Source organism: Pleurodeles waltl, chromosome 10 (assembly GCF_031143425.1).
Source record: "Pleurodeles waltl isolate 20211129_DDA chromosome 10, aPleWal1.hap1.20221129, whole genome shotgun sequence".
In the NCBI taxonomy this organism is placed as follows: Eukaryota; Metazoa; Chordata; class Amphibia; order Caudata; family Salamandridae; genus Pleurodeles; species Pleurodeles waltl.
In genome coordinates this window covers 20,074,220-20,099,385 of record NC_090449.1, presented here as the reverse complement: position 1 = coordinate 20,099,385, position 25,166 = coordinate 20,074,220, and the positions used below count along the sequence as shown (strand labels likewise).

The window sequence follows — 25,166 nt, the reverse complement described above, 5'->3', positions numbered from 1 at the left end:
TCTGCTGCCTGCCAGTGGAAAACCAACAGAGTATTCTGCCCTTCGACTCCAATCTCTGTGTCCACATCTTTGTTTCAGAAACTGGCAAACCAGTTCCCTGCCTCGATCCATGGGGCTACTGGGCTCCGTCTCTGCTGGGAACTCTGCTTGCTGGGAGGAGTCTACTTTAAGGATCTTTGCACTGTTATCTGGCTAGATGATAATGTCTGGGATCCAGAGGATGGTGTAGGCCGGGCCACAGACAACTCTAAACCAAGAAGACTGACTGCTGATCTGAAGTTTTACAGGAGGAATCCTGCTTTCCTCATAACGTTCCATACACATCTTTCAGCTCCCAGGACAAAACAAATCTGTGCCCTACCAACAACCATTTTTCCAAGAGGGGGGGTGTATGCTGGATCACACCCTGAAGCTTACAAAGATGGTTTCAAGAGTAAAGCCATTCTCTAACTTTTCTACAACCTCCGCATCAGACGATCATCGTGCATCAGCTAACTGCGCTCTACAACTTCTGATCTATTCCAAGTATTCCTCCTGCCAAACCTTTAGATGTTTGGATAAAGTAGCTATTGTTTCGCGCTTTCTTTTCATCAACCTGCAATCACGTGCCTTGTATTTTTCAAATTTGTTTTTGCTGTAATGTGTGATCCTTTGATCTTATTCTTAAAAAGTATTAAGTACTGTGCTTAGCAACACTTTATCTAAAACACTAATAATCCTCCAATTTGCAAAATGCTGCGACCAAGGGCATTTCAACCATACCAGTATTTTCTGCTAGGAGTCGCAATACATGGCAGTACACATCAGCCTCTTGCGCTTCTTGCGACAGACACAGCCGTACCCAACGTAGCTTGAATCAGATCAGAGAACAAAGATGGTTAAGACATACCCTGGAAAGCTCCTGGATTTGATGAGGCCGAAGCCCTGGAGTCTGATGCCCTGGACTGGGACAGTGAGGAGGCTGGCTCCTGCCCCTCTTTTAGGTGGCAGCAGTACTGTCCTGAGGTTGGCAAGTAACCCTCTGAGTGATGCTGGCAGATGATGGGTGCCTCTCTGCTGTGCCGCCTCACAGCCACCGCCCGGCAGCACGCGGGTGACAGGCTCCTGCCTTGACCACTGTCGGGAGTCGCTGGGGACGCACGCTGCTCGTAGGGGGAGCTGAGGGAGCCGCAGGTGTATGACACGCTCTCGTCGCTCTCCACGGGCTGGTTCTGGCCATCTGCGAGTGTCCTCAGGGCATTCCCACCAACAGTTACTCCCAAGAACCTGTCCATTTTATGCATACACGTACGTTGGCAAATCTGAGGGCTGCTGCCATGCACTAAATGTACTTGTGCTGGATAAGCACAATTTAACAGGCTGGAATTGTTGGGCGCGGGGAACGGAGGGTCGCCGCTTCCTGTAGTCCTTCCCGATTGCCCTTCAGACTGCCAAACTATGGGTTGGTTGTTGGCATGGGCACAGCCTGGCCACCCGGGGCTGTATTTGAAAGTGTTTTCTTCCGGCGTCAGAAGCATGTCCTTGAAAGTGTTTCCTAGCATATCCACTGGGGGCAGCAACTCCTCGGCAGGAACGCTGGTGGCATCTTGTGAGGAACTAATGTCATTCTCTCCTGGAATACAACGCAACAAGCTGTGCAACCGGTCCAGCTTCTCATACACCTACAAAAGAGAGGGAGAATTGAGAACACTGAATGATGTACAGTTATAGATCTTCACTGAGAGTATAGAGAAGTTACTCACCTGTAGTAATGGGTTTCCCAAGCTTGCATCTAAACTACAGGTACTCTTGTCCCTTGTTCACAGCATCAAGTGAATATTCTAACTAAAGCCTTCATCTTCACTGAGAGTACAGAGAAGGTACTCACCTGTAGTAATGGGTTTCCCAAGCTTGCATCTACCCTACAGGTACTCTTGTCCCTTTTTCATAGAATCAAGGGAATATTCTAAGTAAAGCCTGTATCTTCACTAAGAGTACAGAGAAGGTACTCACCTGTAGTAATGGGTTTCCCAAGCTTGCATCTACCCTACAGGTACTTGTCCCTTGTCCCCAGCATCAAGGGAATATTCCAAGTAAAGCCTGTATCTTCACTGAGAGTACAGAGAAGTTACTCACCTGTAGTAATGGTTTTCCAAAGCTTGCGTCTACCCTACAGGTACACTTGTGCCTTGTTCTCAGCATCAAGGGAATATCATAAGTGAAGCTTTTATTTGGCAGTAAAAGATTTAGGTGTCTTTCTACTAGGTATCAGTTCTTCAAAGCGTTCTGTGACATCGCTGAATGATCAGAAACAGGTTGTTGAACCCCGTTTCGGGGACTATGGAGAGGGCGAGAGCTACTGGACCTCACCCATGGGGCGGGGGCGTTTGCCACTGAGGCCCTAATTTGGCTCTGCAAACTGGGCTACGTACAGTCCCTTCTGCACTTGACATGAAGGATGGTGAGGACGAGCAGTCACAGGCCTCTCTTGAGCTCAATAACCAACAAACAGACCCTATAAAGCGAATGTCCTGCCCCGGCCTTGTTTATATAAGAAAGTATGAACTTTAATCATTCAGCTGAATGCAATACTACACACTCCAATAGTCATATACTTAACTTGAGACTCTGGGTGTTATCTTCTGTGGTCATTACACACAGCCCGCTCCCTCTCTGCCTCCCCCAAAGTCTCTTTTTAGGAACTGGGCCCCCCTGCTTATAAGGACAATGAGCAGGGTTAATTTGGCTCAGTCAGTTCACAAGATGAGCTCTGTTTATTTTACTCCTTCATGGAAAAAGATTATCCCGAGCCCCTTCGCTGCCATCTTGGACTCTGAGGGGTTCTCCTGCATACTTGCGGGAGCTGCAGAGGCAGGCCTCTGCTGCAGTGTGTTGGTCAGGTGCGGACAGTGTAACCACCAAGCAGATTATTGTGGTTGCAGCACTACATACTGTAAGGTTGGCTGAGGGCCTGACTGCAGAGGACTAGATTTGTGCAGCCCAGCTTGAACAGATGCAGTCGGTAGCTCAGGAATCAGCAGTCCTGAAGCAGTGCAGTACGACCAGACTGTAGATATGCGCCGTCACAGGGGTGGGAGGTCCTCCACCATCCACAGTTCTAGCCCATTTCTGGTCCAAATGTTTCACAGATGCAGTCCCCAACTAGGCCTTCAGGAACTCGGCCTTTGTGGCTCCTGCCTGACCTTCAGCAATTTGGCAGTTGCAGCCCTGACTGGGCCTTCAGCAGTCATGCAATCCCAGGCCGACTGGCCCTTCAGCACTCATGCAATCCCAGGCCGACTGGCCCTTTAGCAGTCATGCAATCACAGTCCGACTGGGCCTTCAGTATTCATGTAATCACAGTCCGACTGGGCCTTCAGCAGTCATGTAATCACAGCCCAGCTCGGCCTTCAGCAGTCATGCAATCACAGCCCGACTCGGCCTTCAGCAGTCATGCAATCCCAGCCCGACTCGGCCTTCAGCAGTCATGCAATCCCAGCCCGACTCGGCCTTCAGCAGTCATGCAATCCCAGCCCGACTCGGCCTTCAGCAGTCATGCAATCCCAGCCCGACTCGGCCTTCAGCAGTCATGCAATCCCAGCCCGACTCGGCCTTCAGCAGTCATGCAATCCCAGGCCGACTGGGCCTTCAGCAGTCATGCAATCCCAGGCCGACTGGGCCTTCAGCAGTCATGCAATCCCAGGCCGACTGGGCCTTCAGCAGTCATGCAATCACAGCCCGACTCGGCCTTCAGCAGTCATGCAATCACAGCCCAGCTCGGCCTTCAGCAGTCATGCAATCACAGCCCAGCTCGGCCTTCAGCAGTCATGCAATCACAGCCCAGCTCGGCCTTCAGCAGTCATGCAATCACAGCCCAGCTCGGCCTTCAGCAGTCATGCAATCACAGCCCAGCTCGGCCTTCAGCAGTCATGCAATCACAGCCCAGCTCGGCCTTCAGCAGTCATGCAATCACAGCCCAGCTCGGCCTTCAGCAGTCATGCAATCACAGCCCAGCTCGGCCTTCAGCAGTCATGCAATCCCAGCCCAGCTCGGCCTTCAGCAGTCATGCAATCCCAGCCCAGCTCGGCCTTCAGCAGTCATGCACTCACAGCCCGACTCGGCCTTCAGCAGTCATGCACTCACAGCCCGACTGGGTCTTCAGCAGTCATGCACTCACAGACCAACTCTGCCTTCAGCAGTATGCAATCACAGACCGACTGGGCCTTCAGCAGTCATGCAATCACAGCCCGACTCGGCCTTCAGCAGTCATGCAATCACAGCCCGACTCGGCCTTCAGCAGTCATGCAATCACAGCCCGACTCGGCCTTCAGCAGTCATGCAATCACAGCCCGACTCGGCCTTCAGCAGTCATGCAATCACAGCCCGACTCGGCCTTCAGCAGTCATGCAATCCCAGGCCGACTGGGCCTTCAGCAGTCATGCAATCCCAGGCCGACTGGGCCTTCAGCAGTCATGCAATCCCAGGCCGACTGGGCCTTCAGCAGTCATGCAATCCCAGGCCGACTGGGCCTTCAGCAGTAATGCAATCACAGCCTGACTCGGCTTTCAGCAGTCATGCAATCACAGCCCGACTCGGCCTTCAGCAGTCATGCAATCACAGCCCGACTCGGCCTTCAGCAGTCATGCAATCACAGCCCGACTCGGCCTTCAGCAGTCATGCAATCACAGCCCGACTCGGCCTTCAGCAGTCATGCAATCACAGCCCGACTCGGCCTTCAGCAGTCATGCAATCACAGTCCAACAGGGCCTTCAGCAGTCATGCAATCACAGCCTGACACTGCCTTCAGCAGTCATGCAATCACAGCCTGACACTGCCTTCAGCAGTCATGCAATCACAGCCCGACACGGCCTTCAGCAGTCATGCAATCACAGCCCGACACGGCCTTCAGCAGTCATGCAATCACAGACCGACACGGCCTTCAGCAGTCATGCAATCACAGACCGACACGGCCTTCAGCAGTCATGCAATCACAGACCGACACGGCCTTCAGCAGTCATGCAATCACAGACCGACACGGCCTTCAGCAGTCATGCAATCACAGACCGACACGGCCTTCAGCAGTCATGCAATCACAGACCGACACGGCCTTCAGCAGTCATGCAATCACAGTCCGGCTCGGCCTTCAGCAGTCATGCAATCACAGCCCGACTCGGCCAATCGCAGTAGCGTGGTTACCACCGGGAACCAGAATGATAGTCTGGTCGCCTCATTGGCACCAGGCTCCTCATAGACCTTTCTTTGGCAGTCGCTTCTTCCAAGGTGTCCGGTAGCAATAGAAAGTGTTCTGGATCTCGCTCTTTTCAGGACAGTCTTTCCTCATACAGGGCAAGACAGGCTCCTTTCCTCTCTCAACAGTCAGGCGGCTTCTAGGCACTTGAGGGCAGGCACACTGCTCTTTCAATAGGAAATCCAGACTTTAGGTGATGTCCGCTCACCTCTGGGAGACTGGCTGCTCGACAGACACCAGGCCGGGTTGTGCAGTAGTCCTCTGATTACTCTGGGGATCACTTGATTACTTGGTCAGAGAGAACTTGGACACAGAAACCAATTCTGCATCATATTTATAGAATGGCTTAGGCCGCTGTGCATGCACTTAGACAGCATGACAGGGCCAAAAGTAAAAAGTCAGGATACCAGATATACACACAGGTGGGCACTTACGGCAGGAGAAACCTCCTGTGTGCCAAGCAAGGGACACAGCTGTGCCAACAAAGGTCAGATAACATCAGGTTAAATTCCTTGAAGAAGCAAAAAGGATGAAAACAAAATCCCAACACAAACAGGAGTTAGAATGAGTGCAGGAGACTATACCAGGGCTGCCATGATTACAGGTCAATAACATTTCTGACTTCAGCTTGTATTTCTCAACAGAAACAAAAGCTTGTTTCAATAGCAGAGCAAAAACTACAAATCTATTGAGGCTGCCCCTGAAACTAGGGTGTGGGATGAAAACAGAATGAGTTAATGAGGCAGATTCACTGAGCCCCGAGTACAGGCATCAACCCTTACACAATGTAGGCACAAATGCCTCTTCCACAAACCTCATGGCCTTCAAAGTAAAGAGGGCAGACATTACAGCCCCTTCACCAGGAGGAGTGGATACCTAGGCTTCTTGTGGTTAGCAACTGACCACAGTATCCGCTACAAACTCAATCAAAGCTCATAACCAGAAGAGGCCAGGTACAGGGCCAAGTTCACAACCAGAGTAGTTGGTTCAACTCACATGTAAATAAAGGAAAGCTCAAATCAGCGAGTGGATCACTTTCCTGGAGGTATTTTTCTGTTGTACACAGTTTTTAGCATTAGTTCATGTTTTTGGATACAGTTCTCAGACCAGAAAAAGTGGTGTTATATTTGCTGCCTGGGCATATATTGACTATCAAGGTGTGTTTCTATTCAGTGGTCACTTCCTCTTCATCACTGGTTTCTACTCAGCCAGGTTCAGATGGTAAGTGTAGTCTCTCAGCTGAGCAAATCTGGACTTTCCTTACAATTTAGTAAATTGCTTTTTCATGGGGCAAAGCCCCTCACCCCATAAGCCCTCACAATTCCAAGCAGAACTTCAGAATGCCGCTGTGTAGAGGAATGGGACTGCCAGAGGCAGAAAAAGTCTAAAAAAAGAGCAAAGCATTCAACATGGCGTGGTACGTTTTAATTGGAACAAAGCTTAAGGAACAGTCAAACTGCTGCAAGCATTCTAAAAGAAATGTGCAGACTGGTGAGGAGTATGCACGCAACTGAAGTGGGTGTACCTCTGGATGGATTATCCCACTACCTGAGAGACTGTCACCAGCACATACCACTGCCTACATGTAATCCAAGTGGGTAAAAGAACAGTTCCCCACACAATGATACACAGCCCTGTGATAAAGTCAAATTTACAACACAGCACCCTAAAAAAAGTCTGAACATAAAGGCTGAAAAACTAGATCTAATGCAAAGTCTGAGTCCTAGTACGGGTCTGGTGGGCATAGTCATAGATCTTTTGTGGCAATCTTCAAAGAAAAATAACTAATATTTCAAACATAGGTCTCCATGGCTCCTCCAGCCCACCTGTAACGGGCGGGCTCTTTCGCAGCTCACCACCACGTTGGAGCGGGTAGCAGTGGGACCCCACCAAACGAACCCAATCACCTGTACGTCACAAACCTATGTGACAACTCAGACTGGTTCCCATCCCATCACTCCCTTTAAATCACCTCCACCCTCACACCTCCGCACATTAGCACTACACACCACCGTAATGTTTTTCAAAATTGCCAAAGGAACCCATTACAGGAGTGGTAATGAACGTGTAGCTCGAGAGCAACATGTGGCTCTTCGGGCTCTAAAATGTTGCTCGTCAGATGTTCTAACCGTCTGACTTTTTTGCCATTGTAGCACTGCACAAACCTATCTTGATTGTGAAAGGAGAATGCATTCCTGACTGGTTGGCATTTCCCTGATACTTGTTCCTCAGGTCTGAGGCCCTATGGCTGGATCTTCTTTAGTGGCTGTTTTTTTCTCCAACAGGGCGCTGCAAGTTTCCTGCTTACATTCCCAGTGGAGTCAAGAGCGGGGGAATCAACAGGCGTAGTGATGAGCACAGCATCTTTGGAGGTTACTAAAGAGGCGGAATACGCCTGCTCTGGCCTTCCGGCTCCTGGCACTCAGCAGACCCTTCCCCGGTCTTGCCAGCGCCTTCTCCTTTGCTGGAGCATCAAGCTGTCTGAGACAAGGTCACCACAAGGAGGCGCTCCACAGTGAAGTCCCTTAACCCAGTGAATCCAGGGCCCACCTGGCCAGAGTCTAGTAAACAAACGCACTGTGATAAACACAACTTTCAGAAGTCCATGAAGTGCGCATACTAGGAGCTTTATTGAAAACCGTAAAAACATGTCAGAAAAATGGAATGAAAGGTTTAAGTGTGCTGACGTAAAAGAGATCTAACGGGGAATTATGGAGCTGGCAATGCAGAATGAATTGGCGAACTATTAAAAAACGCAGTGATAATTTGGGCATTCTGGAAAATTGCAACGTGTGCTAATTGGCTATTGGAAAAAACAAGTGTTTGATAGAGAAATTTACAAACTTACCTGTTCTAATTGAGACAAGGTACAATTTCAAAAAAAGTTAACTAAGGACAATGGGTGCGGAGGTGCAGTATAGGGTAAAGCTTTGTGCACTTGGCCAACTCAGGTCTTCTAAAAGATGCTGCGCCATCAACAAGCTTCTGCGTCCTTCGCCCTCTCTACCCAATAAAAGTGAAGCAGCTCGCAAGGGTCAGCGAGTGGGTAGACCCAGGAGTGACAATACTAGACCTCTGGATATCCTGATGTGTGCTCATGACTTCCAGGTCAAAGAAGAAATCCTCAAGAAAGCCACAGATATGTGTACCTCCCACCCCCAATTTAAGGGTCATAAACTCTCGCTTTTCCAGGATATATCAGCACTCACCTTACAGCGATGCAGAGATTTTAAGCCGATAACTGAATTCCTGTGCTCTAAAGACGTCTCTTATGGATGGGAGCATCCCTTCAGGCTTGCATTTCGCTGGGAAGGGAAAACCTTTACTTAAAATGCTAGTGGAGGCTTACCGCTTCCTGGGTCTATGGGGAGAGTACTCCCTCGCTGGGATCCTCTTGAGGCTCCCCTTGCGTACTTCTCACTGGCAGAGATGGCGAAATTGAAAAGGCATCCATTCCCCGGCCAGAGGAAAGGGCCCAGGAATACCAGGCTGTGCTGGACAAACTGACATCAGAAAGTGGCAATGGCTGTACATGATCTGCAAAGTTGCTGAAACTCGGCCCATGTGCTGTGAACATACACATGGGGTCGTCCCTCCAATGGTGTGAACCGTGGAGGTGGAGGAGTGTCACTCTCTCGTTCCCAGGAAGCTACTCATCGCCTTCCGGATTGGATCATGCCCAGCCTGTTGTTCCCCATTGTTAAAGGATATTTGCTCAATACTGTTTTGTTTGTTGTTCTTCTGGGGGTATCTTTGCTATTGACTCTTCCCACGTCCACCACCTGCACTGCACAGCACATACATGCCCTGGCTCTGGAACCACCGCTCTACAGCCCTTACAATGCCCCTTGCTCAGAGATTCAAATAGGGCCGCCATCATCGCTCGGTGTGCCGACGCTATGGAGGTCAAGCTCACCTGCCTCAATGTTAGAGTCCTAAACAATCCGACCAAGCAGGCCGCAGTTTTATCCTTTCTGGAGCACAGGAGCAGTGACATTTGTCTACTCAGGAGACACCTACTAGCCAAGAATGAGGTCCTGCTGGTTCCCCTGACAATTGTGGTCATTGAGGCACACGGAGAGAGACGTGGTGGGTAAACTGGTCGGATGCCAGGAAATCAGGTGCAGATTAGTCAACTCCATGGGATGATTGGCTCCCTTTATGCACCTAATGATCAGCAGGAACAATATATTGAAGGGGCCCTGGCACAAATACTGCAATCCCAATACGTGGCCATTTTAGTGGGAGGAGTCCTAATTCTTGTCATGCACAGTGACTTAGACCGGTTGGGCCAGCGTTTTGGCCAAACTAGGGCTTTCTCAGCCAGAGGAGTAAGATGGTTATGTAAATGTGGCCTGGATGACGTAAGGAGATAATTCCATCCTTCTGTAAAAGACAATACATTCTCCTCTGCAGCCCAGAAAATATACTACTGTAGTGACTATTACCTAGCCACCGCACGGTGGGTGTGTAAATTCTTATCAAAGACATGATCATTGCCTTCATGTCCTTATCCGACCACACCCCCTCACACTAATCCTCCAGGTGGATAAAGTTGGCAAGCGGCCCTCCCTCTGGAGGCTCCGCAATAGCCTCCTCCTGAATGATTGTAACACCACTACCCTAAATTCTGGTATTTCTCATTTCCTCAGGAACAGCGACTTCAGGGAGACCCCAATGGCCACCCTTTGGAAGGTGTTGAAGTTGATGATTCGGGGAGCTGATAGCCATACAGGTTTCGGATAATCATCTCCAGCAGGAGAAACAAGAGCAATTGGAGAAGACGGGTCTTGAGTTAGAAGCCATACACAAGAATACAGGCACTTCCAGGGCCTGGCAGGAATTAGATAAGGTGTGGACACACCTCAAGAGACTAGGCCTAGGCAGGGCAGGACACGCATTGGCATGCCTCAAACACAAATTCTATATCGGAAGTATCAATGCGACTGATGCCGACTCATCACCTTTGGTATAAAATACAATTAGAGACTGTCAAGGTTACACACGATGCTGTGGGGATGGGATACATGGGGAAATGCAAATAGCAGGGATTTTTCATGACTAGTATAAAGCACTATACGCAGCTCAATGTCACCCTTCCGACGGTGTTCGTCCCTACTCAGAGAAAGTCTGGGTAACCACACTCAGCTTGACACAAGCCGACAGGCTAGGAGAAACCCATTAGGATTGAAGAAGTGATCTCTGCCCTCGCCAGTCTGAAGCAACTTAAATCCCCAGGCCTGGACAGCTTCACTCCACAGTTCTAAAAACATTCTGCCCCACTTCTCTCTAGATTTTTCAACACCTTTTTCGCCACGGGGACAATTACTTAATCTTTGCTTTAGGCCTCCATTACAGTTGTTCCCAAGTGTGGCAAAGACCAAACAATGTGCAGCTCTCATAGACCTATTTCCCTCCTCAAAGCTGACACTAAGCTGTTCACGAGTGTCCTGGCAGACCGCCTCAGCCCCCTTATACCCGGCCTGATCGACCTGAACAGGCTGGGTTCATTCTGCGTAGCCATTGTGGAAGGCACTGCTTCTTTTCATTGGTGTGGAAAACAAGTTTTAGAGTGCACTGGGCTTCTTTTTTGCCACTTTCAGCTTTGGGTAAATGTTTGGCCGGTGGATTCAGAGTCTATAGCTCCCCACGAGCTACTGTGAGGAGTGCTGTCTCCTTCCTTCACTATTCAGAGGGTACACAGTAGGAGTGCCCACTTTCTCCTCTCCTACTTGCCCTTTACATGGAGCCCTCGGCAGTTCCAATTATCACGGGTGTCCCCCTTCACAGGGACCACACACCGTTAGCCACCATGACCATTATGTTTTTATAGCAGAGATCTACAAATGGATACCCACCGAAACCAGAAGAACAGTCACCCAAGCCCTCGTAAGCAGCAAACTGGACTACAGCAATGCCCTCTATGCAGTAGTGCGCTTTACAAACCCCTGACTGATTGATTGATAGCACTCACTGAACCAATGTCATCATTACCCGCTCGAGTGGCAGAACTTTGCCATTTTTGGAGGCGTTTCTAGGTTCAAGCTCACATCTCCAAAAATCCCAAATACTCAGGCTGTGACTCTGCCAGCCGTATGAAGAATATTTCCGCACTACATTCCCTGTAGCCTGGGCGAGGTTGACCATACCGTACCTTGGGATTGTGTGAACTATAAACAGAACGAGTGAAGTCAACTACTTCTCTCTTCCTTCGCAAATCCAGTCAGACTTGGCTCGCTGGCACCAGCTTCAACTAGGGATCAATAATTTTATCCGGGATGGAAAAGCTCGACCTTCACTGTAAGACACTTTAGGGCAGAGTAAGTGTTCCTATGTTTACACGATATTACCAAGCAGCACAACTCCTCTTCATGGTGCAACTGGGCAGACCAGCCACGGAAAAGCACTGGTGCTTTATGGACCAGGTGGTAGCTGGTACCCAGGGGCGGATTCTTTATTTGGGCGCAGGGGGCGTTGATCCCCCATTTGTGTTGCCCCTGGAGGCAGTATTAAATGTTTTGATCAATTATTGTTTTTCTAGTTCGGCCACAGTGCACTGCCATCTCGGGCCGAGTTCTGCCTTTCAGTTTCTGAGAGAGTGAGGGTGGATGCAAGTGTTTTTGACACCGCCTGGTTGAGTTCAGCTGGGTCTTGGACTGAAGTGCGTGCATCAGGTTGGACAGGTGCCTTGCTGTTACCAGCTCGACATGCGCACTTCAACCCACTCCTACCTGCGCAATGTTGGAAGCGGGGGGATTACAGCCACAGACCCAAAGTCTCTTAAAGCGCGCTGGCTTCGCCTGATCAAGCCAATCCTCACACTGCTCTCATGCTGTGTACTTAGATAAACAGCAAGGGATCAACGTCTGGATTGGCTCATGAGACGAAGGGGTCAGAGGGCAGAGCTGAAGCATGGTCACGAGATTCCTTCACCAGTATACACGGAAGCAGCCGCAGTGCACGAGTTAACTTCAATTTCTGAGCAAATGTTTCAGTAGTACAGTAGATAGGAATCATTTATTTACTTACTCTGGTCTTTACTGTTCTGAAAAAAATACCTTTCCTTGACCTGTGGCCTCTAAGCTGCAGCTCCCTTCACAACAAAATTAGTCTTCCTCAGTCTCTGCCCGTTGCTCTCTATACCATGACGGTCTCTCCCTTTGCAGTGATTTGCACTTTTAACTTCACAACTGTGCTGTAGCAGTAGCACTGTCATAGTACTACTGCTACAACATAGTTGTGAAGATAAAAGGGCAAATTATCCATGGCGCTAATGCAGGAGGCACTCTTCATATGGCAAAGTCATGTGTCACGAGAGCCATGGCTGGGATTGGGTTATTTAGGGACTCCCTTGCGGGTTGGTCCCCAGATTCGTCGTGCAAGATTCCACCAGGACTCCTCTGGAAAGACATCTTCTGCTCCTGGCCAGTGGAACTGCTGCTCGACACCACAGGCACCGAACAAGACTGCAACATCAAGAGAACGTCTCCTTGCAACATTGTTTCTGCGGCTCCTGTCAACAACCTGGAAATTCCCACGGTTGTGCATCCTCTGGAGTTGGCAAGACTTCAGCTGCACCAAAGAAACAAGAAGGAATCTCCCTTGGAGTGAAGGAGCCACTCCCCTGCATCCATAGGCACCTAAGGCTACAATGTGCGGCTGCTGGGATCTTCTGTCCTCTGGACATGCGAAGATTCTCCAACACAGGTGGGGACTCTGGGTCCTCTCTGCGTTCTGTCCAACTCGGGAGGTGGGGAGTCCTTTCCTCTTCCTCCAGGACAGAACCCCTGTGCACTGTGACTGTTGCAGCAACCAAGGCTTGTTGACTCCTGCTCTGAGGGATTTTCATGCTCCAAGTAGCCCCGGCCCCTCAGACTCCACGTCTGCAAGGACAGTCTCTCCTCTGCTGCTCCAGTGCCATGGGACTCCTTTTCAGGTGTCCTGACTGGGCCTCATTGCGACTTACTGTGCCTGCTGCTAGTGGGTTGCTCGATGGGGCTCATACTGCTTCTGTTGGCTCTCCTGTCTTCTGAGGGTCAGCCCGGAACGCCCTGCCACCCCCCCCCCCATCTCCACCCCCCAAGGGTTGAATCCCCAGGATCTTGCTGGTCCTCTTCAGCTCTGCAAATCTTCAACAGCTTCAGTTGCATTTGCTTGTTGGTGGTCCTCCTGACCACTGACCCGTCTGCAATCCAGCGACCAGCAAGGGCCAGGTCCTAGGTGACTTCGGGGTCTCCTCTGTAGCTCCTGGGCTCCACAGCTGGACTTCATCTATCACCGTCAACCCAGATCTTCACCCACAGAAGGGTTGGAATTGCCTCCTGCCGCACCTGGACACTCCTGCATGGACTGGACTCTGTCCCCTTCTTTTGCAGGTCCTCTTCATTCATAATCCACCATTGCGCTCCACGGGCCTGGTCCTGTTTTGACAATATTCCATTACGAGTCCCCATGTTAACCTATGGGAAGACCAGGTAACTTACCTCTCCTGGTCACTGGGGGTCTTCTAGATACTTACCTCTTGGGGGTCCACTCTCCCCCAGCCCTCAACTAACTACTCCATATCCAGTTGTGGGGGACCCATTGTTGCATTCCACTCTTTTAGTGTATGGTTTGGCCCCCTATAAGGCCCTTGCTATTTTAAGAGATTTTGCAACACCTATCAGTATATATTTTGTGTATGCTTACATACAAAAGGGGATTTGCCTATAGTAATCTAGTTTGGTGATCCTGTAATAAAGTACCTTTATTTTTGTAACACTGTGTGGTTCCTTTCATGTGTGATAAGTTACTGTGGGACTGCTGTGGTATTGCAAGTGCTTATCACTCATCCTAGATACATCTTGGCTGCTCACCACAGCTACCATTAGAGAGCCCTGGCTATCTGGACACTGTAACACTATGTAAAAAGGTTCACCTGGACCCAGTATAAGGTATAAGACACTGTAGGTGTCCACCACACACTGGGGAAGCCTCGTCCAGTCGTAAGCTCCAATCTAAGGAAAAGGCATCTTTGAGAGAGATGTACCTTGTGAAAACTAACTCTCAAAATACTGAACATAATATGTTCTTTGCAATGGTAAAGATATAGAGCCAGGCTTCTCCCTATTGCTGGAAGATACCCTGGGCTACCTCAAAGTGCAACTTCAGTTTGTGAGTCACTAGGCAACATTGACCGAGTTTGTCTGCTGTGGCGTTGAAAGATCGACCCAGGTGCTGTTCGAGCAGGGATATGCCATGAAGATACAGCCACTAGCAGAGGTGTGGGGTATCATAGAACAGGACCCACGATTCCACTCCACCATGTTTGTTGCAGTACCACAAGGCGGTGGTGTTGTATGTGAAAACCTGTCCCTGTTTCGCCTTGATGGATGGGAGGAATACTCTCAATGGTAAATGAAGCGCTTGCAACTTCATCAAGCTGATGTGGAGTAAGCTTAAGTCGGACACCAGAGTCCCCTGATCTTCAAATCTTCCAGATGTCCCCCCCAGCCCAGCAAGGATGCATACATCACTTCGCTTAGCTTTTAGTGCAGCAGAGAGAGGGTCTGCCATCAGTCCAATTGCAGTCTAGCAGCCACTGCTGTAGATCTTTTGCAGTATCCTCCATCACCTGGATGGAAAACTCGAGGTTCCTTTGGTGCCGACTCCACTGAAACTTTAGATCCCACTGAGAGCCCACGTGTGCCACCAAGCATGGACAACCAGCAAGTAGCAGGAGGACAAGAGGCCAAGAAGCCTTAGAGTTGCTCTCACTGTCACCCTGGTCAAAACAGGATCTTACCCCACACATCCTGGATTCTTTGAGGCAAAGGGAAGACTGAGAAAAGCACAGTGTCCAGGATGGCTCCAAAAATTGGAAGCCATTGTGAATGAGTCAGGGGTGACTTCAGCAGGTTCACTGTAAAAATTCAACGGCATCAAAAGGTTGGCCATCGTCTTGATGTGGCCAGCCTGCCTTCAGTAGCCAGGTGTCGAAATAGGGGAAGACTGGTACTCCCATCCTTCACGGACAGACAGCGACTACACCATCAACTGTGTGAGCACCTGAGGTACACTGGTAAGGCCGCACAGTAGCACAGAGAACTGGAAGAGCTCTTGGCCTATCTGAAACCACAGGTAGTGGGGCTGCAAGACGGGATTTTGAAAAAAGGTATCCTGCAGATCCAACACCACCTTCCAGGATCCAGGGCTGCTAGGACTTGAGCTTTGGTGAGTATTTTGAACTTGTTCTTCCAGACGAAGAAGTTCAGAAGGCAAAGATCAATGAAAGGGCTGAGGCCTCGGTCATTTTTCAGCTCCAAAAAGTAACTGGAAAAGCCACCAGTTCTAGTATATTCAGCATCAGCATATGTCAGCATCCTCTCTGTGGCCAGGTGCCCGGTAGTGTGTCTGTGAGGGCCTCATTAAAAGGGAGAAGGGGCTCCTGTGCTGTCTGTCCTGGATGAAGCACTCCTGGGAGCACATTTATTTTCACCTCGCTGGAGGAAGTGAAAGATCCAGCATCTCTGATGCTCTCCTGATGACAGTGGCAGAGGATGCAGACTCCTCAGTAGCCACAGCTGGTAAAGGGGAGTGACGGCCAGTGTCGGGAGAAGCATCCAATCCACTAGTGTTCTACAAGTCTAATATCAGATTCTGCTTTTCATACAGGTTACTGTGGTCGCATCAGGGCCATAATCATGATACTCCATCTCAGGATCGCGGCGAGAAAGATTTTGAGGTGGATGCATCATCATTGCTGGTTGCTCTGGGTGGGCTTCAGAGTCCAGGAAGACTTTGAGCTCCCCCTCTGCATTGGTGGCGGCATTGTTGTATGGGATCGTGGTGGGGTTTGGTGCCCTAAGGGTTGTAGGATTCGGCGTTGTGCCCAAGGACAGGGCCAAGCCTCAGTGCGAGGTCGAGCGGCACAGTCCATGTCCGAGACAAATCCACTGGCAGTAGACCAATTGGAGGACACCTCAGATCCTTCGTGCCTGCAGGCACTCCAAAAGAATCTGGGCCCGCTACCAAAATTCTATCTATGGCCTCTGGTATTCACTGAGTCGCTACAGCATCAATGTGGGACCCAGGAAATCAGGGTGCAATGGAACGAGATATTGAGCTGGTTCCAAATACAGAGACCAAGTTCATAGAAGCAGTTTCCAGTGTATCGTGTGGCTTGTTGTGGTGGTGTGGCAGAACGAAGGGGAGTTATTCTTTGGTCTTATACTTCTTCGACTTACCTGAAGACCTTTAAACTGAAGAGTTTCGTTACCAAGAGCGACGTTAGTGGTGGAAGTGTGTACAAGCTCTCAACCGATTTCAGGTCTTCTTGGACTTCTAATGGTGCGTTCTGATGCAAGGTTTAGCCTTGCGGTCGTGGATGGCCTTCAGGTTCATCTTCACACATTTTTCACTAGTCCGATGTTTGGAACTCAGACATCAGAGAGAGACCATGTGGGGGTTCGACCCAGACATATGCTTGTGGCAGCCCTTTAGGGGTGTGAACTCCATTGTTTTGGAGGAGACGTCCTTTGTACACTGGTAAAAGGTTGCAGAGAAAATGGTCTGTCAACCTGACAGAATATGACAGTGCGAGCTCTAGATACCCATTAGAAGGTGCGGGAAGAAAAGAACCACCGTCTGCTCGCAGAAGTGGCAGCTATGTAAAGGCCCCAAGGTCATATCCGGGGACAGAGCAGATGCACAGCACCACTTACCGAAGCACTAGTGAGTTGCTATGATAATCTTTCAGATCCAGTCTGATGTCAGTGGGTATTCACAAGGTAAGACTTTGTGGTTAGAAGTATCCATCAGAAATTGTTTTATGGTGAAAACACTCAGAGAACCTCCACTGTGGTCTAGAATTGAATACCATACTCTAGCGACAAGTGGTGACCCTACTCTTTACAATACTAGAAGTACTGGCACAACATTCACAACTTGCCTGTCAGAGTTCATAAACTGCTGAAAGTTCTGGATAAACTCCATTCTAAGGCACTCGTGGTACAATGCGCAAATTATTGTGGGAGGTGAGGAAATCAATGTCTCTCTGGAAAACACACAAAATAAGGTATATAGAGGACATCCTCAAGGATGGATCCTTAAAATCCTTCCCTGAATTAAGTCAAGAATATGGTCTCCCGAATACTCAACAATGGAGATAAATTCAGCTGTCTCATGTTCTTAAAGAAAAATTAGGGAAACCCCCTGTAACCCTTGTAAAATATCCCATAGTGCAATATTTCCATGGGTGAAAAGGATTTTTTTGGGGGGTGGGGGGATAATGTTGGCATTTGCAAGCAAAATAACAATGGATTAAACCCAGATCTGTGATGGGGGTGATTGAAAAGTTTCAGCAGTCCCTCCATCATTTTATTTTATGGCGTTGCTATGTTCGCCTCAAGGGGCCAGGGTATGGCCGGACGTGGGTCCCTTGCTCGCTGCGCCACTGGATTCAAGCTAGCCTGGCAGATGAAGGGTGATACCCCGAAACCAGTCCCAGGATGCTTGTATCCGGTCCAGGGAGGACCTAGCTTGGCAGTTTAGCTGGACTGTTCCCATGGGGAGCAGGGTGAGGTCTGATGTGCATATGGCTGGGTCAAACTGAGGTGATGTAGCGAACAAAATAACGATGGATTAAACCCAGATCAGTGACTGGGGTGAGTGTTTGAAAAGTTTCAGCACTCTGTCCATCATTTTATTTTGTGGTGCTAGCATTTTTCCAACACCACCTCTTTCTCTGTGCACATTGGGAACTACACCTCCAGAATCAATTCCCAGAGAGACTGGCAATCCGCTATGGCCAACTACAGCGAAGCCCTTAGGTTATCACATATGAAGTATAGCTTCTAAAAGGCCCTTAATCGTTGGTACTAGTCTCCAGCTAAGTTATATAGGGCCACACTCTGTGCTGATTCCAGTTGTTGGAGGTGTGTGTTCATGTCAATGACACTATATATAACCTGTGGGATTGTCAGAAAACTGGATTACTGGCAGCAAATATGGGGGTGCTTGAATGTTGATCTAGATAAGCCTTTACCCTTGATGGCAAAAACTGCCTTGCTTCGTGACCTCTCTGAACGTCTGGACCTCTCCTCTCCAAGGACACCCTGGCTGGTAACTGCACTGGGCACAGCTAAACTAGGCCTGTTGCACCTCTGGAAAACAGATGTAATCTCATCACTCTTCACCTGACTGGAAAACATATGAAATGGCTTCTTGTGAAAAATGTATTTATAAACGTAACAATAAATTAACATTTGAAGACATCTAAAAGACATTCTTAAAGACCGAACCTTTATCTAGGGCCCATTGAAAGGTGCTGACTTACCTTTACTGGGAGCCTTTAAACAGTTCTATCCCCTCTCCTCATGCCCATTATTGGATGCATCCCCCGCCCGCCTACAATAAGGGTTTAGCGATAGTGGGCAACAATGACTTCACTTTACTAGGGATCCAGGGAATTTTGAGTTGAGAATTAATCGACAGGGCTGGCAAGGGTCTACTAAAAAATAAATTAAAAAAAAAAAAAAAAAAAATATCAATCTTCTTCATGCTTTTTTATATTGTTTTCCGACGGTTTGCTCACCCTTGACTTGGATTATGTTCTGGAACTTCTTTGTTGTATCTACCAATTGTGAAAAATCTTATGGTACTTTCTGTTGCTTTGAGATCCCAATAAAGAATTAAAATACCGAAAGTTGTGTTTTGCACCTTGTGCTGTGCAGATGTTTGCAAGAAGCAAGGGTAGCAGCAATGAAAAAGCACAACACAGGTCGCGCGCGCAGAGCAAGGAACCACAGGCAGACATACCTCCTGCATTCTGGGACGCTTCTTTTGGTTATCCAAGCACTGGCAAGCCAGCTGGCATAGCTCCGTGCCAACCTGTTCTGGGCACTGCCCTGGCCGTGAGTCCATGTACTTCCTGTAGATGCGCAAGCCTGTACGCAGGGCCTTGTCACCGCGCGCCACACAGAACGAGGGGTCCTTCTGCTTGCGGGCCTCCACTTCTTCCTGGTCCTTCGCCTCCTCCTCCTTGACCACATCTTTCTGAGCGCCAAGTAGGGCGAAGCAGAAGAAAACAGCCATGAACCACTGTGCTGAAGAGCAAAAGAAGCACTCGGAAAGGAGCAGTGATGCAGTGCTAGCAGGGCACAGGCCTTGTCCAGAAGCTAAGCAAGGCAACCAGCAAGAGACAGGAGCGGCGGACAGGGCCAGCGAAGGCAGAATTCTGGAGAGAAAGAAGAACAGAAGCAGAAAGGGATGAAAGTCAGACAGCGGGTGCGATATCCGAGAGCCTGCGGACAAAGAACAGATGGAAGTGCAAAGTGGACACAAGAGAGCCAGGACAATCCTACACAACCAGAAGGAAGAGTGAAATCCAGAATACAACACAAGGTACTACGCATCAGAAAGTTTAGGTTCACTGATGGCAACAGATGGCTGCATTCACGTGTTGCTGGACTACGAAACATTACACCAGCGCGGTGCGATTTTGCACCTACATTTGCACCGACCTACCCGTTAAAAATGGGTATTAGCTGAATTCATTAAAATTACCAGGTCAAAAAATAACAACTCTAAATTATTACTTCTATAAATAACTGGAAATGAAAAATAATTTTTCTAAATTATTATTACAAAAAAATAACTACTGGAAAAAAATGCTCCTCAATATTTGAAACAGTGATGCGTTTTAAGCAAATAAAGATGGCTTACATGTCATTTGTTATAAAACATTCAAGAATAAAAGATTGATGTGCACTGTACAGAAATTAGACATTTGTTAAACATTTTATAACTGATTTCTAAAAGCAGAGTCAGAAGTACAACATCAACACTAGTCATCAACTGTATTTGCTCTTCCTCATCACCTCAGTGAGCTGCATTCAGCAGATTCCCAACAGGTATATAAGATATGGTTGCTCAAAATGGGTTTTAAAAATCTGTGCATGTTTGAATAGTGTTTGTAGAGCCTCTAGTGAGATCTCCAGGTGCATTCTCACTGGGGAAGCATGTTCTTCTGACACAGCTGTGTTTATTCCTTCTGTCTGGGAAAGGAATATTGTCATCTTTAATGTTTGCAAACTGGTCTGACTTATCTGCAATAAATCTGTCGTTGTTTTTGTGATCTGAAAACACACCCCTGAAGATTGCTTTGGTTTTTTTTAGTCTTGATTTCTTTGAAGAGTAGCTTAGCAGGGTATGGAGTGTGCAGGGCAGTACTATGGGCCAACTAATGTATTTTAACAGGTCTAACATCTCTTCACTAGGACAGTGAAAAACCAATCTGTTTCCATGTGTTTTAAATGACAACAGATGATGTTTATTTCTGGTTGCGTCAAGGAGTCTTACAATTATACATAGCTTTCTTTTTGTTTCTTTTCTTATATTAATGTGAGGGGCTCATCACAAGTGCCAGGTTAAGCCTAGAGCAATACTGAGCATTACTGGGGACACTGAGTACAGCATCTGCTGGAACACCCCGGGTGGAGTTTTTCACCTGAAGACTTCGCCTGCTGAAGCTGGGCTGAAACATTGGGTCATTACTGACCTACTCATACCGGCCTCTTAACGGTGCTCATTAGCTTTCCTAGTGACACTAGCAAAAATATTAAAATCAACCTGAATCAATTTCAAAGTTGAAAAGTTTTATACCCCTAAAAAAGAAAAAAACATTTAACTGATCAACACAATTTTTGCACTGGCCAGGCAGTTCAAATGTCGTTTCTGTGTTGGTCGCTCAGTGCAAATGGAGAGTAAAATTGCATGGCGCTGGTGCAAAGTTTAGATACTCTGGCACGTGGGTGTCCTAAATCATTGACGCTGTGGTACCCACACTCTCCTTGAAAGACTTCAGAAGGCCTTAAAAGACATGATGCTTGCAAGCGGCAAGTCCCCCTTACTGCTGCGGTTTCGAGCACCCCAAACCATACAAGCTGCTGTACCCCTGCATCGGGACAACCCCAAGCTCTGCATAAAGATATGTGCCCTCACCAAGTACTTGGTATTGTCGCTGCCTCCGCTCTGTAAGGCGGGCCGTCCAGTCAGGCTCTCCAGCAACACCTGCAACAAAAAACGGAGATAATTTCAAATTGCAATAGGAAGCCTGGCAGTGAGAAAGGAGTAGAGGTTAGCCCTTCCATTTAAATTGTAAGCCTGAGTCAAAGCCCAGGATCTCAGCACCTCTCAGGACAGCAAGGGCATAAATCTATGCTACAAACACATGCCGCTCCACTAGCTGACGTAACACTTCAATTGTATGGTCTGTAAGAATCTAGATGGACCGACCGTGAATGGAGAACTTTGGCACAAGTAAGATTCCCCACCCATTGACCACCACTGAAAATCTTTCGCCGCCTTCAGGTTGATGAGGACATTGTGCACCGGCGTGCCCCAGCGTTGCATCCACTGAAAGAGCAGACACCACTGAATGCCACGTATGTGTTATCAAGCATGTGTGGTCAGAAGGATGCAGGAAACCAGAAGCCCCAGTAAGTGAAGGACTCCTATCCTGAAGGTCCTGAACTCTCTGGGTAAGCAGGAAGGCCCAACACCACACGATGGTAAGGCAGCCCTGAAAGACTCCAGATGAGACATGGGCCAGCTGATAAAAAGTCCTAGTCGAACATTAGAGATATCATGGCAATCAGATGGTCTGACAGCAGCAGAAATGAGTCTGCCTTCAGCAGCCAATTGTCCAGTAGAGAATAGATATCTCCAGTGCTGCATGTGCCACCATCACCTCGATGAACACTAGCTCCTCCGCACTTCTGCTTAGCATAGCCACAAATTCCACTTGTAGGACAAGAGAATGCTCATCTGACTGGATGGAGAAGACAGCAGAGATGAAGGGAGGAAACCCCCTGGAAAGAGTAGCCTAGCCCTATTCTGTGATGTGAAGGACCCACTGATTCATTGTGATGGTTTGGCGCCTGTAGCACCCTCTGTACTACTGGAGCAACTGGCCTGGTTGCTGTTGGATTGGTTGGGAGGGCTGCTGAATAGTATTCCCACTGTGCACAAATTTCCACCAGAGGATTCTTCTCCTCAAATTGGAGGATTCTCCATTGTCCCAAACTGTAAACCAGGCCCTTGGTTCCGGTCAATACCCAGGAGCATCTCAGGGACTAGGAACATAAATCTGGAGTTGGAGGACTCTGCACCTCTGCCCCAGGCAGCAGAGTAGACCTGGACAGGAGGATGGTGGGTAGAGGATTTAAAGAGTCTGTTGTACAACAAGGCCTGGAAAGGATGTCAAATTGTGCATTAGAAGCAACCCCATGTATACCAAAAACAGAAAGAATCACCAACAGCAGCAAAGTGAGCAAGTGTGACATTGAGGGAACGCAAGGGGTCAGCGTCAGACACAGAACTGATCCACACTACTTACTTAGTTTATACTGCTGTAGACTGGAGCACTCACACACATTCACAATATGCTTACATCTTGTTAATCACTGTCCACACCATTCATGAAACAAAGCTTTTTGTCCGTTTTCAGGCGGATCAGTGAGAGGTAGGTCAGTTTCCAGCACCCCACTGCAGTTACTTTAAGATCTCCCTTTACAACTCAGCAGTGTTCATTTCATGGGTTTATAAATAAACTATCCCCATAATAGTGTAAATGAGCTCAAGAGACTGTGGTGCTCTAATCGCAGAACTGCTAAATTCTTAGGGCTGTTGCAAGTGGTGGTGCAAGCTGTGAGTCAGACACACACGTACTTCATGCCAGCTCCTTTCTGCTCCCCATCCAGGAATACTCATTCGCTGACCAAGCCTCAGACTTTGCCGCAGCCAGTCTCCCACACACGCTCAATCTGTCCTCAGAGTGTGACCGTCATCTGAATGTAAATTCTCACCACTCCAAAGCTGTAGGTGTCCAATGCCAAGGTAAGCTTCCCCATCTTCACATACTCGTCGGGCAGGTACGCCAGTGTGCCACGCACCATTTTGGTAAACATGGCAGTGCTCTTCTGGCCCGCGTTGGCAGCAGAATACCTGAACCGGGCCAGACCGAAATCCCCAAGTTTAGGAGTCAGTTGCTCATCCAGGAGAATGTTGGAACTACCAAAGAAATTACAATAGCAAATCAAATAAAGGAAGGAAATACCATGTCAGTCTCTTTATGAATTTAAAGCTTTACTGTTTCTTAGACCTCAACATTCACAAAGTGTGAAACCATCGCCTCTTAGTGAGCAGTGCTCCCAAAGGCAACAAAACCATAGTGTAGAAAGACGAAAGATGCATGTGTGAACCTCCCATGTTCCACAGGGCCATTTTCAGCATGTGTGCCCGGTCACATCAGTTCCCTGATCAGCAGGATTACAGAAAGTGTGCAAGACCGTGAGATGGAGGAGGGGAGACTGGAGAGAGGCAAACAAAACAGGCTGTGAACCAAACCTGCAGGCACTTGGACACAGCGCTTTCAACTCACATCTAAAGTGAAGGTTACAACACCGGACGTGATCGGGAGAATTTACAATAGTTCATCTGGAGTTTATTTAGTAAAATTAAACCATTCATGCAGTCAAATCACAACCTGCTTTCAACGGCCGCAGATATGATGCAGCCATACAAATTACTCAAATCAAACTATTTTAATGCATACTTTACAACAGAGATTGTTACCTTAACAACACTAATGCCTTAGGTTTTAATGCAATTTAGAATGAAGTGCACTGTGCCCCAATGATAAATGGAGGAAACCAAGGCAAGGTGAAGGGAAGTGAGCCAGAGACTAATCTTCCAGTGACCATGCACATCCCAGCGACAGATGAGACTGACTGCTCACCACGGCTGGGCAACATCGGAGTAACTCGTGCAGGTCTCACGCACCTTCACGTAATAATATGACCCCCCCAAACTCCACAATTCTACATACGACTCCTGGGCGCTTTAAAATACCTGCTTAATAAGCAGGTTAAGTACTATTAAAAGTCTATTACTTTCAGAGCTTACAAACTGCTGAAGCCCCATATAAGTCATTATCTGTGTCTCTGCAACAGGCACTCGATTCCGCTAAAGCGCTCGCGTTCACGTACAGTTGGTTTACGGAAGCATCGGAAAGCCTGAATGCAAGAGACGCTCAGGCTTGGGCATCACTGCAGCCATTAGCAGCAAGAGGAATCAGGCCATACAAATGAGCACGGAGACCTTACAAGGCCCAAGCTGCTTCTGAGAAGGACGCCCATGCCACTTTGGTTTACGGATGGCTCACAGGGCAGGTGGAGGCAATACTGGGGTCTGATTCTGGGAGGGCAGGTTTTAGAAGCAGGCACCGGCTGTGCGTGTAGTGAACCCAGTTAGAACATCTCTCTCTCCAGGCACATGATATACCTGGGTACAATGATGCACTGAGTTCAGCCAAGGTTGAGATGGAAGATGACATGATACTGCAGACTGAATCTCAACTAATACTTCAGGTTGGGAAACAACTTAAGAAGCAAAAGTTCTGAATGTGAATTGGTTGAAGATGCTGTTTGTACTGACATTGTTATTGTAATTTCAATGTCCCTCATTCCACTGTCCATACCTCAAACAGGTCTCGCCCTGTCCCATGCCTCTGCACAGTTTCTTAATTTCCATTTTTGACGTGCATCTACTCACACCCTGCAACCTTCCTTTAATAAACTATCATCCTAATCCGCTTGTCACTGATACGCTAACCCATTTTATTTTTTTTAGATCATGTGTGTTATTGCTTTCTTTTACATTTTTTAAACCCATTTCCTTTTGAGAACTATTTGGTTTGTGCTAAACAGTAATTTGTGCAGTTTACTTCTTAATATTTTTAATTGAAATAAACTCATTCAGGATGGCTAGTGCCTTTCCAGGACAGAGCAAGGTTAGTGGGATTGCAGGTTACAATGGAGTGGAATGTGAGGTCCACTGACCCCACACTGCCCCTTCTGGATAGACAGAGCCTGAGCAGGACACCGCAAGGTTAGTGAGA

At 48.2% G+C, this 25,166-nt stretch overlaps 1 protein-coding gene across 2 annotated transcripts in view; it reads right to left on the bottom strand.

Annotated features, from left to right (window-relative positions):
• IRAK1 (interleukin 1 receptor associated kinase 1) overlaps nucleotides 1-25,166 on the bottom strand; it is a 194,119-nt gene that overhangs the window by 27,901 nt on the left and 141,052 nt on the right. For both annotated transcript variants that reach the window (XM_069209461.1, XM_069209462.1), the window contains 4 exons: nucleotides 23,074-23,278; nucleotides 21,209-21,277; nucleotides 19,025-19,261; nucleotides 890-1,661 (listed from right to left, as the gene is read on the bottom strand). In XM_069209461.1, the coding sequence (XP_069065562.1) occupies nucleotides 890-1,661; nucleotides 19,025-19,261; nucleotides 21,209-21,277; nucleotides 23,074-23,278 (1,283 nt within the window). The remainder of the gene's footprint in view (nucleotides 1-889; nucleotides 1,662-19,024; nucleotides 19,262-21,208; nucleotides 21,278-23,073; nucleotides 23,279-25,166) is intronic.